Source organism: Calidris pugnax, unplaced genomic scaffold, assembly GCF_001431845.1.
Source record: "Calidris pugnax isolate Ruff unplaced genomic scaffold, ASM143184v1 scaffold29, whole genome shotgun sequence".
NCBI classification, from domain to species: domain Eukaryota; kingdom Metazoa; phylum Chordata; class Aves; order Charadriiformes; family Scolopacidae; genus Calidris; species Calidris pugnax.
The window spans coordinates 344224-359624 of NW_015090768.1; the positions used below are offsets into that span (position 1 = coordinate 344224).

The window sequence follows — 15401 nt, forward strand, 5'->3', positions numbered from 1 at the left end:
AATGCATGATTAATCCACCAAAGCACGTTCATTTCTGTCATTTCAGAAACATTGTAATTATTCTTGAATAAATTAATTTTGCACAGCTATGCAAAATTAATAGTTTTGCAAAGCGCCTCTGAAATAACACTTTACAAACTTACAGCATCGTGACCAAACTGCCTTCTGCCACCTCATTTCTAATGCAGAATATCTAAACTCCAGCAGGTTTCTAGGCAGAACAGTCTCTAAACTCAGCTTCCAAACTGGACAGAAAGAGAAACCATATTCATATGAATGGTTATAGACCTTTCCGACCTTGCTGTCTCTCACTTGCTGTCTCTCTCCCCACTGACTGTCTGGTTCTGCCTCCTACTTCATGTCCTCTCCTGTATCCCCAGCTCCAACCTTCCCCTCCGTCCCCAGCTCCCTGTGTCCTTTGTGCCTCACCCAGCTGCTGGGGGATGGTAGTTATCTGGGGTGTTGTGCTGCAGGTGTGTGTGAGGGGAATTGTGTGGATAATGGCATTTTAAACATCTCACCTGTGGAAAGCTGTTTCACTGAATATATTTTCTTTAGTGAGGCTTTCTGTTCCCGAGAGCTGAATTATTTCCTTGACAACTTCAAACTTTCCATTGTAACAGGCGCTGAAGGTGAAGTCAGGAAAGACTCGTTAACGACCCCAGCTTTCTCATTAGGCCCAACCCACGAGAACCAGTTTCTCTGTGGGACTCACAGGTGCAAAGGAGTGTCTCCGTAGATGTTCACCACGTGGGGCTGGACTTCGAAGCCGCTCTGCAGTAAGAACTTCACAATTTCATGGTGTCCAAATCGGCAGCAGAAGTGCAGAGGGACGTGGTCTTCGTTGTCCTGAGCATTCACTGCCATTTGACCCAGGAAGAGACCAGAGAAAGTATTTTATAACTGACATAGCTTGTGTTGGGAATTTAGCAACACTTTATGTGTTGTGCATATCTGTTATAAAATTTCCTGCTAAAATAATTATGGTCCTATTCTTTTAAAATTGAAATTTCTGTGAGCTTTCATGTATCAAAACTCCATTACTCAGTGTCCTCTGTAGTATGCTCTTCAGATGATTTTTTGGCCTTAGGGTACAACCGCTTCCCTCCAGTAGCAGATGTATTGAAAGTTTCGATGTAGCCTTCCATGAACGAATCATGAGTTATAAGTGACCCTTAGAAGTAACAACTATTGCAGTATATTGCAATGTGAAGCAAAGGTAAGATACGTAGTTGAGCTGTGTAAGAAAACAACCCACTGAGTTATTCCAAATGTACGGAAAAACAGTTGTTAATTACAAATCCTGGGAAGAAACATACTTCACTGTTGCTCTCAGGAAAGGCAAATCCAGCTGGCTTTAAGGTTTGTATTGGCTTCCTTGAGCAGCAGAATCAAGGATTCTTGATAGAATTATACAGTGACAAAAAAGAAATTTAAACAAAATAAAGGAGACGCAATACAGATACATTTTTCATAGATGCTATTATTATACAAATATGTAAAGGGCAAGAAAGGAAGAGGAGAATTTGTTCAAACTTCTGGATTACCAGTGTTTTCATTCTGCTCACTGTCTCTCTTCACCTTCAAGGAAGATTATCATGCATTTCAGATATTTAAGATGCCGGGGGTATTCTATGACATAATGTGAAACTATATAAAAGAATGGACAAAATAAGAGGCATTGCTGGGCAGGAAAGACATTTATCTTTGTGTGGAACTCCCCTGCTGGGGAGCCATCCCAGGGAGGTCCAGGGCCCACGTGCAGGGATTGAGACTGAGACTCCTAAAGGGCTCAGCAGCTGCCAAACGTGTCTCTCAGGCTGGGACCAGAGCCAGGCAATGGGTAAAGCCAGCACGTCTGGGTCTGACCATTGCTGGGTATTCATATTGGAAACCACACAGGGAAGAGTCAGGTGTGGATGTGAGCAGGGTGAAGGGGTGAGAAAAGGCAGGAGTTCAGTGAGATGAAATGAGGAAAGAGAGTGGCTATTTAGGAATACCAATGGTTTCCTTGTAATGAATTTCCTTTTACTATAGAAATGAATTTCTATTTTACTTTAGAACAAAACCCTTCTCTTCGTTTTGTTTATTACAATTATCCTAGAAAAAATCTACCAGATTACAAGAATGAATCAGAAACTCCGAAGTGGTACTTTGTACCCCAATTATTGCTACATCCTACCATTATGGATACTCTAAAATACAGAGTTGCACTTCCTGGCAGAATAAACAATGCAAGCTGGTAGCAGTCACGTTGAGTCAGTAACGCAAAAAAATCTCTACAAGTTTGGAAGTGTGAAAAAACAAAGAAAATAGAAGTTGTTAAAAACAGGAATGAGCTATTCCATGCTAAATCAGTTTGTAAAAGTCTCGGGAGAGTTAAGGCACTTTAAATGATAGCAGCTTGTAACGGCATGCTGGGCTTCAAAATATGGTAATGAACTCAAAATTAATTTGGAGCTGAAGGGAATCTGATCAATACCTCAACAAATGTGCTTGAAAGACCTTATGTGATTTCTGAAAATACCAGAATTTACTTAGTCCTTCCCTACAGTGTTTATGTTAAAACAAATGATGAGAATAGCATCTGGAGAACCAACTGTGCTTGTAACACGTTGGGTTTCTATACATACGTATGTAAAACACAACATTTGTGGTGATACACACACGGGCAGTACATTTCGCTTATATGATTTCCTTATATATTGTGGCTGGACTGAAGAGGAACTTTGGCTATTGTTAGACTGCAAATGCTGCTATATTTCAGCAGTATTCTGACCTTTTCAGGCTGATTCACTGGTCACTGCTTTTCTACAGCTGCCGTGGCCTCAGAGCTGATCAAGGAGTCAGTCAGGGCATGTTAAAAGAAATAGTTCAAGTTTATGACACCAATTACTGGCCTGCACAGAATACTGCCAAAATTTCTTCAGGTTATTTCACCAATTACTTTCATTCCCAGGCATTAGAGAGCTGTTCCTCCGCTGCTATATTTATATCCAGTTTCAAAGTGTGCTACTTTGTGAGTAAAAGACTTCCCGCTTCCACTCTCCTTTTTCTTTTTCCAGTGCTGAAGATTCTGGTTTTAAAGAAAAGGATCTGAAATGGTGTCCCAGATTCTTTTCCTTTTGGAATAAATGATCTAACTGTTGGTGAACCTCCCACCGCCTTGTTATGCTGAGTGAGCGTCCCTTCTTTTCCCCCTCCTTATTACAATTATATCAGTTCGGTGCACACACATCGAGACTGAAACATCAAGAGCTCGCTGTTGAAAAGTACTTACAAATCCGAGTCATGCTGTTTCCCTCCACGCTCTTTTTACTGCCTGAGTAGGATGTGTGTGCTGTAGACAAGGCTCGCAGAGAACACGGCAAATCTATACCGTTAAAATCCAGCAAAGAGGAGGAAACTGGGGAGAAACACAGCCTTAATGCCAGCAGCAGAGTAGGAGGAGGGGTACAGGAACGGTGCCACTGTTGGCACTATGGGGCAGACTGAGCAGGAAGAATAACAATTGTTAAGGAATAAGAGTGCTTTACAGAGGCAGCTCCGAAGGCTTGAGAGCACAGAAGCTGTGCAGAAGGACCCCTTGGTTGTCCTCTCCTGGGTATGGAGCAGGTGAGGTGGGGAACGAGCTGAGCCTGGCAATGGAACATGCCTTTCCAGCGTGGCTGTACCCCTTTCTAACCTTCCCCTGCCGTGCCCCACTGGTTTTAGTTCACCAGTAGCTGTGGGCATAGGCTGGAACCAGACACCACATAGATACTAGCTGGAGGAGCAGCAGCTAAAGAATGTTGATATCTTCTTGTTCTTTCTATAACACACATCATTCTTGCAGGAAATGCTGTTTTTTTTTTTTAATTCATCCATTTCTTGTTTTTCCAGTTCTGCTTTTCCAAGGTCAAACTGTGGTATCCCCGGGCAAAATCCCAACCCCATTGAAATGAATGGAAGTTTCTCCATAGACTCCAAGTGGACCAAGATTTTACTTTGTGTGTTGTAGATACAAGTTACCAAGAGTGATGGCGTAGTCCAAAGATGTATTAAAGAGTGGTACTTTTGCAAGTAATGCACTGTTGCTTTTCAAAAAACCTTTCTTTCTCTTATTCTGAGGATAAGAAATTAATTTCCAAATAATTTTAATGTTGCTTAGTACTTAAGGACCTCTGCCTTAATATTCCTAACATGTATAAAATTTGACCTCTAAGTTGTCACATTCACAAGACTCTGTTGGCAGTGGCCCCAGGTGTGTGTGCACATGCCTATGGTACAGTGTCACAGCGAGGGAAAAGTAAGGCTGGGGTGTGATATACTTCGTGCCATCTATGCTGCTGGAAGAGCACAAGGAGAGGGAACAAAAGAGCAAGCACACAAGAATTCTAGTTGCATGCTAATATTAATTACAATGGAAACTATTTTAAATTGCAGCTCATGCAAAATACACAGAACTGAAGTGTAATGTCTGGCTGGCGTGGGTGTGAGATCACCTGTGAAGGGAATGCCCAGATTCCTGACTGCCACAGAACACAAGAGCACACCGATGGCCTTCTGTGTCTGCCCAGCCCATCACACCTCGCTCACACACACCTTCTCTTACAGCAGATGTCCCACAATGAAGTGTGTAAAGCTTGTGTAGAATAATGAAACATGTGCTAAGAAGATTCCATCTTATGTAAAAATGTTTGTGAACCGTTTGCAATTTCTCATCTGAATTATTTTAAATTACTTGCTGTATAATTTTGACTTGAAATCCCTCATCTGTATCTCATTCACTAGGGGTTCACTGTGTATTGAAGTCACTTTGATTGGAGATACACACCACACGGCCGCGTATTCTCTGGCTGGGTAAGTGTCTCAACAGTAAGCTGCCTCTGTATATTAATCTTAATATTGTTTTCTGCTGCTGTTTTTCATCTCTAGCTTATTAATGAAACAGAATGCAAGTGAGATGACAAACCAAGCATAGTGAAGAAGCAAAGAAAACTCTTCAACTGTTATTTTTTCATTTCAGTTGCCCAAAGATGATACCCAAACACACACAGAGTGTGTTAGGAAGCTACATCCAAGATTCAAGGCCTGACTGTTTATAAAGTGCAATCTTAAAGTTGATTTTTAAAAATATCTTCTCTTACCATCAGCTTTGCTTCCCTCTTCCATCAAGAGCTTTGTAATGTTGAGAAAGCCTTTGGCAGAAGCCAAGTGGAGAGGCCTGTCTCCAACTTCACCGCTTGCATTCACGTCAGCTCCGAACTTCAGTAAGAGGTGGGTTACCTAAATATTTCATCAAGGCTCATTAAAATATCACATGAAAATAAATCTTTTGACAAAATCAGATAGAATATTGCATTGGGTAATAACATATGTGGGCATCTCTTTAAAGTTACAATGTGGAGAGGAGATTTCATAGAAAACTCATTTTTAAGTGACGTATCTACAAAAATATTAAAATTCTCAAAAGCAAGTGCCCATTCATTCTCTCCAATGTTACGCATTGCAAAGCGCTAGGCACAAGACACATGTATTTGTTTAAGTGACCACTCAGTGTAATAAAGAAAATGCCCTCAAAGTCCACCAACGTGAGAGCCACAGCTTCCTCTTCGAGCAGTGTCTCTTATCACCAGAGCACCATATGTGCTTTTAGCAGTGTTTCACAAGGCTGCCACTGTTTGCTCAGAAGTGGCTTATGGCAAATAAGCAAACTAATCTTAGCCCAACAGGCAAGGAGTTTCTTAATGGTACTGGATGATGAGGTGTGTATATATATCTGAAAATAAGGATCTCCAGAACACATCCCTGGTTCACACCTTGCTGTCACTCAGCCACAGAAAAAGAGCACTTTCAATCATCTGTGCATCTGGACTCTGCTCTTTCAAAAGCTTTTCCTACACCAACTCCTCAATAAACTCCAAGTAATGTCACTGAAATGAAAAATACACTCTACCTAGACGTCATCCTTTGAAACTTCAAAATATCCCAGAATACATGCTTTCAGCCGAAGAAATGTATAGGGAATGACTTGTATAAGCCAAAATAGACCCATTATTACATTTCACATGAAAGGGCTATTCAAGGCAAATGACTAGACTTCTAGATTAACCATATGTCAATTACACGTTAGTAAAAGAAAGGGAATTGGGAAGTCCAGTGCCAGCCTTGGTCAGAACTTCACATGGTGTCTCAATAAGTCTGTGATCCATGTCAATGAAGCAAACACAGCGGGACTTGGCATGGAAAATCCTGCTTTCTAAATGATCATTGTTTCTGTTAACTTAAAAGTGGCCACAATTCAGTTTGTGAATTCCAAGGGAAAAGCAGTGGAATTGCCTTTTCATTATTACTGGGAAGTGATGCTGACTCCCTTGGAGAGGTTTAAGGAAGTCTACACACATTCCTTATGCAAGCTCTGAACTGTGGGATGAAGAAACTCCAAATGCAATATGCCTTTGGGCCCAAGTCTCTCTATAGGTTATCAAAGATAACGAAACAATCATTTGTTTCAGGAGGTCTAGAAGGGAGGATAACATTTTTTGCTGGGCTCTAGCACAGAGGACTAGTGTCGGAATTTCCTGTTGATATTCAGACTCTGAGAACAACCAGTGATTGACTCACAAGTGTAACCTCAGGATGTGATGCCTTTTCATGGTAGGACCCCCTGGAATTTAAAGCAAAAATATCTGACACTAAACCTATCACTGCTTTGCTGTTCTGCTTCCCAGCCTGCTGAAATTCCCCCTTTTAGTTACCTGTTCATGGCCATAGTATGCAGCAATATGCAACGGGGTGAAAAACACTGCATCCTGAACATTCACGTAAGCTCCATGCTGCAGAAGAATATCAACAGCCTAGAAGGAAAAAGAAAATTCCAATCAGAAGGACTATATATACATATATGTATATATTTATATGTTTGTGGGCAGCTGGTAAAACAGGATTTTGAAACCTTACATCACCAGTTTAAAAGAAAGCAAAAAGCCCCAAAGAGGCAAGCTCTAAAGGTGAAGAACTGCGTCCAACAGGTAAAAGTGATTAACTAACAGTACTTTAACTGAACACTGAATGTCACTGATGCTTCATAAATAAGCCTGGAAATGGTTTTTCCAGTAAAATGACTGCTTTTTGAGGTAAAAGGCACAGAAATTACTATCTGGAGTTCCTCAGAATAACCTTTAATTTTCTTGTAACCATTACGAATAAAGAGCAGTAAACATATTAGAGTTTTTAGAAGTAAAAAAAAAAAAAAAAAAAAACCCAAAATGAAAGGTCCTTTTAAATGTATGTGTGTGAAGCTAAATCCTCAAGTGTGTAAAGATCCCTCAGTGTGTAAAGATTTCTTTGTATTTTAGAAGATAATAGCGCTTTGGCTTCAATAAATAAGGTCCTTTTAAATGTATGTGTGTGAAGCTAAATCCTCAAGTGTGTAAAGATCCCTCAGTGTGTAAAGATTTCTTTGGAATTTAGAAGATAATAGCGCTTTGGCTTCAATAAATAATCTAAGTGTTTTCTTTCAAATTTCCACATTTTTGGTCTTTCAGGAGGCCACTGTTTTCCTGGACAGGTATGAATTATCAAACATTTGCTTTCTGAATAACTGTCAAAATAAAAAGCTGAATGAAACCACTTGGGACTATACGTTGAAGCCTGAGGGCTGCTGATGTTTTTGAAGCCCACGGGAGCCTTTGTGCACGCTGAGGGGCTTGTGCCGTGATTGTTAGAGTAGTTCTACATGGTGTTTTGATGAATGTTAATTTTTGAGTCTAATGATGATGAAAGATGCTGGACTGTGACTCGCCCACAGTACAGTGAACAACTGGGAAACACCTCCCTGGCAACTGGGAGAACTGACAAAGAAGGGGAAACGGCCAGCTTGGATGCCATGCTGTTTGTCCCTGTACCTCCACTGAGGCTTCCACTGATGGTGCCAATTAACGCCAGGGGTGACGAAACACATTTCTGTCAACTGCTATCTAAGCTGAGACCACCAAATCATTTCACATGTGCAACAATGGGGCCAGTCATTTACATCCATGTCCTTCTCAAGTGCTCAGAGAATGAAAACCTGTTACCAAGCAACATTACTGTGCAGGAGTTATTACTTTACACAATTTAAATTGAAATACATTTTTTTGCCTGGGACTGCCTGAATACCTTTTTGTGTAAGGTCCGTTCTGTGACATCTCCAAGTGTGTCTGTGTCCCATCACTGTTACCCATGTCTGTATGGCACAGGGGTAACCTGCCCCGGGAGCAGCCCTGCAGGACCAGGTCTGGCTCTGCAGAACCCAGGGGCTTCAACGGTCCCAGCACGTTCTAGGAGGCTCCTTAGTGCTGCAGGGAAGGAGCCCTCCTATTGGGGACAGGCTGGAGGAGGTGAGGATCACTGTGCTGCTATGGAATTGTTCTTCAGCACCTCTCTGAGTGCAAATGATGGGAAACGCTGTCTGTCCGTGCCTGATGTTGTTTTCCAGAAGGTTGCAGTATGCTGGGAGCACACCAGGCAGGGGCAGACGTGGTTCTGATGTTCGTGGGATAAGCAGTGGGTTCTGGCTGTGAATTTGGACATGGCCAAGCCCCACAAATGCTAGTGGTGTGGTGGTGCTCCAGAGACATGTGAGTCCCAAGCGTGTGGCAAGGGAGAAGGTGAGAGCTGGCAGGAGTGAGGGGACTCCCGGTGATGGAGAGCATCCCAAGCAGCCCCAGCCAGACCTGGCAGGTCATATGGAACCACAGAACCATTGAGACTGGAAAGAGCTCTGGAGATTGTCCCTCCAATCAGCTGAAGAACAGCCCAGTAACAGCCTCAGCACAAGCACTTACTGGCCAAGGGTCGGCATGTCCCGGCAGTACATGAACAACACGCTCAGTTACTGGTTGGTTAATACAACCCACTCCTTTCTTGGGCATCCCCTGTCCAGACAATGTCCAGTATCCTGGTAGCTTGGTGGACCAGGGGTGGGGGACACGAAGCCAGAGAGTCTGTGACTTAATGCCTTGCTCGCTTTCAAGTGATTCATCTTAGACATTTTTCAACAAACAACTGCCATAAAACTGAAGCTGCAGCTGTTGGCACTGAAAAGAGATGTCTGGACCTGCAGCTCTTAAAAGAACGTGGTTGAAACTTCTTTGGATCAGTTTGATTTAAATTTAGGCGTGCAGCTGTGAGGCATCCAAGCAGGGAGGTGACCACTACTTCAATTCTCCTTAACGTCTTTGGAAGCTGGAATTCAAAATTTAAATTCATCTGCAGGCCTCAAGGTGGATCTTCAAGATGAAAAAGCTGTGTTGAACAATGTGGATCCACCTCTCGTGATAAACAGAAAACTAGATGAATTTTGACACATTTTTCCAGGCTGTAGAAATGGCAACCATACTAGCTACGTTGTGATCTCCTGATAAAAAGAATTTTGTGAGTCATATTAAGCAATCTCCACTCAACTGTAAAAGATGAGAGGGGTGCAGAGATGATCTCAGTAGTTTCACAGACAAGCTGTCTTTCTAAGGAAGTAAATGGAATCTTAGAAAACACTGGGAGTCGTCACGGGCGTTACAAGCAGGTGGGTAAGCTGGAGTGATGTGTGAGGAGAAAATTACTTCAGGCGGCGAAATGCTGATGCAAAAAGAGCTTTAAATTCCTACAGAAAGACCGAAAAAAGATTTTTATCTCCAGGAGACAGACTATGAGTAAAAACGCAGCTCCCAACATACAGAGAAGTTTCAAGCTGTGGGGAAAGCAGCTCTTGCTGAATTTGTTTGGGGCTGTCGGGGCTGGGAACTGGAGGCTGGAGGAGGGAACCAACGTCACCCATATGCAGTTCAGCAACGACAAAGACAAGTCCTCTCCTGCGAGGAGCCTGGCTGGGGAGCAGCTCTGCTGGAAAGGACCCCGGGACGTGGGGGACAGCAGGCTGAGCATCAGCCAGTGGGGTGGCACGGCAGGTCCTGGGCTGGGGTCAGTCACACAGCAGCAGAACAAGGGAAACAACTGCCCCCCTTTTCCTCCCATAAGCAATTTTTTTTAAAAAAATGGCACTTTGAAGACTTTGAACAGTACTATTACTTCGTAATTTTTCTTAAAATTGTCTTATGAAAGGTTTATTCAGAAGCTCTTTGAACACTCAAGTCAATTATGTTCACTTCAGAGGCAATTAATTAGGCTACTCTGAAGGTTAGAAGGAGTCAACAAAGTAAGACAGAGGACATAAAGACTTTGTCTTTTGGACAAGGGCAAGGGATAAGAAACCCCTAAGAAAATAAAATCAATGATTATTGACTTTTTAGCAGGTACAATTTAAATGAGAAGACAACTTCAACAATTAAGGCCTCCGCACCAGTGCTGGCCTCTGTGCAGCCTTACACTAAAATATCTAAAGAGTCTATCTTCATTTTCAGAGTTCCTTTATTAATTAAACTATTGAAATAAAAATATAATTAGTGGCAAGCATTTGCCTAATTCCCTCCAATTTAGCAAATGTACTTATGATCAGCCGTGTCCTGAAAGTGTCTTCGCATTAAGTTCTTTCAGCTCCCAACTCTCCATGTGTCTGTAAAAATTTGAGAACAAACTCTATTGGACTGAATTAAGAAACTGCTTAAGGGGGTTCTGAGCATTTTAAATAACTTGCTGATGAATGTACAATTAATTGTCTTTCTTAGGAAAACATCTACTGAAATATTTAACATATGCCCTTCTGAGGACAGACATCAGACCAGCAATAAGCTTGTGCACGTTCTTTTATCTCCGCTGTTCCAATCAGATGAAACACAGGTCACTGATAAATCATTCATGAAAAATGCAGGTATTGGTGCATTGAAATAAAATGCTTTCCCCAGGATTGCTCTTGCTACAGGGTAGCCAAAGAAGGGGATTTTTAAAATATTCTGCCAATATTTGTAGATGCTAAAGACAGAATAGTTTAAATGCTTTTATGCACTATTACTAAAAGGTAACTGCTCTGGTCAAAGAGATCACTGTGAATTTAACAATGTCATAGTTTTACAATGTCGCATTTACTGTGACTTCTTCTCCCTTAAGAACGGACCTGACACAAGTCTGAGGCACAGGACATTCTTGGGGAGAGGGCACCTCTGGAGACATGTGTGTCGGGGACTGTCACTGTTTTCAGAGAGGTCAGCAGCACCAGCTCCAGGGAAGCTCCTGCACCGAGCCACAGCCCAATGGTTTTTCACCGGGGGTTTCCAAACGCCCCGTGCTCCCGTTGGTGGGCTCTAAAACACCTCCTTCACTTCATTCAACCAGGAAGGTTTGTGGGAGCTATGAAAAATAGCTCTCAAATTCAAAACTCGTGAGTTCCAGTCCTCTTGGTCGCTGGCTGGATCCTCAGGTGGGCGCATCCTGAGGATCTTTGGTTGCCCTTTATCTTCCAGCTTGTGCAGTCACATATATCCTTGCTGTGTGAACACCATTCCTGCATTCCTGGTTCTAGAATGACTCCAAAAATGTCTGAAAAATTGGTCTCAGATAAAACAAAGGGCTGGGAAGATGCAGCGCGAGCATAAAATGCAGGGAATGAAAGAAGAAAATGGGGGCTTGGTGAACCATTTAAATAAATTTAATTTTCCAAGGCTTTTTAAATCATTTGAAGGTGCTCCAATTCCTAGTAAGATTCCAGTGAAGAGAGAAGGTGCCAAACATGCTGATATAACAGATGACTTGTGAATGAGAAGGAATTTATTACTGTAGAAAATCTATACGTTGGAACTAACTTCCCTTTCCCCAACAGGCCCTTGCTACAAACACATTCACCTCTTGGATCCTCAGCTTTGCAGGTGGCACAAATGAAGTGTCCCTGCTGCAGCCCTCGGTCCAGCTCCACGCCCGGAGATGTTCTCATCTCAGAAGGACAACTGTAATTTACCAAATGACACAGGCAATGATGCTGGTTTTCCAGCGCAGTGATACTGGGCAGCATACAAATGTGTATGAAGCACATGCATTATTTATTTAGCAATGGCCTCCCTGGGCCGCTAACATACAACATTTTCAGAACAGGAGACTTAATGAGGGATTTATTAAACTTATTTGGTGATGTTTGTAACACATTCATCAGCTTATTTTATAATTTTTCATAAATTTTTCATTCTTCCCGTTGCTAACTGCAATTTCCATGAATAGATAAAATAAACAAACAGCATGGTTTTGGTGAAGTAAAATATGGCACTAAGAGCAGATAAAATATTTATACCCCACCCTGGCTCAAATGAGTGGGAGCATCCCACGGACACTGGTAGCCTCTGGTATCCTGATTTCAGAGAGCTGATCACTCTCGTGGTTTCAGGGGCAGTGACGGAGCACAAGCCACAGGCTGACTCTTCAGGGAAATGGGGAACAGAGCAATTTTTATCCCAATTCTCTCCGTCTTAATATAGTCAGTCCTCTTCTGTAGTAAAAGACTGTTACGTAGGTTGGAGTGCATATCTCTGCTATTTATTTATTAAATGATATAAATAATTATTTATCTTAGGAATTAGGACGATGACAAAAAATCTGTTTTCTCTTTCTTAAATTTATTCTGGTTTTTTATGGGCTTTGAAAAAATTATTCCATAGTGCCATGAATATTAATGCAGTTGAGGACAAAATAAGCTATTTAATCTAGCAGAGGAGCTTCTCAGCTGACCAAAAATTTCAAAGCTACCTAAGGAATGGAGGAAAAATCTTGCCCTTGGACTATAAATCTGCAGTCCCCAGACCAGCAGCTGAACCAAATGAGTTATACAGAGCCCCACTCCGTTTATGGAGAATACTGCTGATAAAGATCTGATCGTTCCCAAGGAAGAAATAAGGAGCTTTTCAAAACCACTCACAATGTTATTTCTTATCACGTTAATGGTCTTATCCTTGCTGTGTTCTGAGCACCCTTTTTTGGTAAAGAATGAGACAAATAGCAGACCTTCCTCTGACATTTGCAAGAGAAGGCCCAGATGTTTTAAAAATTACTTGAAAGTCCAGTGCAGAGAAGAGTACTCTATATTTCCCACAGAGGAAACATTAAATACAGACTCCATAAAAGTGAAAAATATCATTAAAGAGTTAAGACTGGTTAATACCTCCATTATAATTCCACAGAATGATTAGATATGGTGGTTCCTTATCTGATTTTTAGCAGTAGGTTACACAAGGAGGATTTCCATGAAGCCAATAGAAAGAGCTGTGTGTGTATGTGAAGGGCACATCGTGATGCCCCCTGAGCTCAGGGATGTGATGCTCTCTAGGTAACACAAGGCTGTCACCAACCGCTTCCTTATCCATCCTGGCTTTATCAGGAACTGCAAACATACCTGTCGGGTTTGGAACCAGTGTGGAGGCTGCAAGCAATGGAAAGCTAAATTCACCAGTATCCTCGGTTTCCCCTGGTGGCCACAAGTCTGGGAAAGGTCTCAGCAGACAAAGTATGCATAAACCCCCCATACTGTGAATTTATAAATCTAAGGTACACAACTAAATCCACAGCTTAAAGGCAAATATTAATGTCATCTTTTGTACATTCCTCCTTTATACATAGTTATTTTTCCTTGCATTTTTCGCTGAGCATCTCTCTTTAAAGAAGTCTGATGTTTCTGTCTCCATAAATTAGTCCAGCACTCTGTATAAGTTAAAACTTTTACTCAAGCAGAGGACAAAATCTTTGATTGCTTAATGGACCCAAAGGAGCTAAAAAGCGAAGTACCTGAACTCATGAGTACGTTTACAGTCATAAACCCTTCATAACCGAGATAATTTTGCACACCCAGTACTTTAAGACATTAAAAAAATAAATAAATTGCACTGAGTGAGCTGTTGCCAGGGTGACAGAAATGAGATGATATGTGAAATGACTGAACTGAGGTGGTAAATGATAAGAAAACAGATTCATGACTGACGGCACATCTAGAAAGGGAAGGGCCTGATTTATAGGCCTCGAGGGAATCTCACCCCTCTCTCCCTTCCTCTGCTCCCCACAGCGATAAGTCTCCAACCCACAGGAGACTGATCAATATGGATGCTTGAGATTCACGCTAGACTTACCCTGACAACAGTTTTCTCTGTACTAATCCAAAGTATAAAATAGCTCTAAAGTGAGAACCTCTGTCCCTTTCTGAAGTGAAAATCACAGAGCTGTGAAACAGAGCCCGTGAGACCTAGAAGACTTCTCCATACCCAGGTTCAGAAACCTTGACGTGTATGAGTGAGTGTGTTTCATCATGTACCTGTTGGTTAACACTTCTGATATTTAGAAAACAATGCCATTAATTGCCAAGACTTTAAAGACATTTATATAAAGGTAAGAGATGTACAAACAGATCTATGTCTTTTGTGCCTATTTGTTCAATGCAAAAATGCACAGATGTACTTTTCCCGAAGTGTAGCAAAGATGAAATGAAATTTAGCTGCACTGAACCAATTCTGAGTTTCTTTTTGAAAGGCAAAATCTGAAATGTAAAGTAACTATTAGCTAATATTATCCCTCAATGCCCACAGGGAGAATGAGGACGGTACCTTGTGGTGGCCGGCAATGGTGGCGATGTGGAGGGCTGTCAGCGCCCCGTACCCCACCTGCTGGATGTCAGCCCCCCCGTGCAGCAGCGCCGTTAGCAGCTCGGCATTGTCCTAAAAAGCATGGGTTTGAAACACGTTATTTCTGGGACGTGGCTCTGACAGTCACAGGGAGGGAGCCAAAGGGAGCGGGACGTGTCAGGGCAGCTCTCACGTGGCTGCATTTCAAGAGCAGGGACCGGCTGTGACCACAGGAGCACAGAGTGCTGGGGAAGTGGAAGGAAGATTTGTCCCGGGCACCAGTCTCTCTGTTGCCATATTAAAGCCTGCATCTCTAAAAACAAGTCTCTCTTTTGAATATATGGTGTCTTTAAAGATCTCTCAGTCTCCAAGCCGTTATTAAGAGCCTACACAAACTGTTTAAATGTCAAAACATTATGGTATCTAACACAGAAGAAGGGCACCCAAGGAGTTCCCAGGACAAATACACAGCACGTAAGCCAGATTCTGAACTGTGAGCTTATTTTTGATTCATTTCACTTCTTTCCTGTTATACACATGGTTTTTACTACAACTTCTTCCAGGCATAACAGCAGCAATGGGCACTATCAAATGACAGTAAAAAAATACAGTTGAGAAACACATTAGGAGTCATAATGCCCAGGCAATGTGACCATTAATAAATTCTCCTTTACAAACAGAGAAATTAAAAAGAGAAGTGAAATGATATGTTTGGGGACACTGGCAGCACTCGCAGGAGAATCCAGGCCATCTCTCTCACCATCTCTTGTTCTAACTGCATCAACTAGAGCTACTATAATTATCACTTCTTGGGACCTGCCTTCCATCATCCAGCCCAGAGATGAGACTTCTCCAGTCCTTTTTCTTTGTTTCCCAAGAGGAAATGCACACAAC

The 15401-nt window shown here is 42.0% G+C and overlaps 1 protein-coding gene across 1 annotated transcript in view; it reads right to left on the minus strand.

Annotated features, from left to right (window-relative positions):
- Positions 1-15401, minus strand: part of TNNI3K (TNNI3 interacting kinase) — a 58832-nt gene that overhangs the window by 38560 nt on the left and 4871 nt on the right. The window contains exons 5-9 of the mRNA XM_014937541.1: positions 14490-14600; positions 6741-6839; positions 5130-5268; positions 716-860; positions 522-626 (exon numbers count right to left, since the gene is read on the minus strand). Of these exons, the coding sequence (XP_014793027.1) occupies positions 522-626; positions 716-860; positions 5130-5268; positions 6741-6839; positions 14490-14600 (599 nt within the window). The remainder of the gene's footprint in view (positions 1-521; positions 627-715; positions 861-5129; positions 5269-6740; positions 6840-14489; positions 14601-15401) is intronic.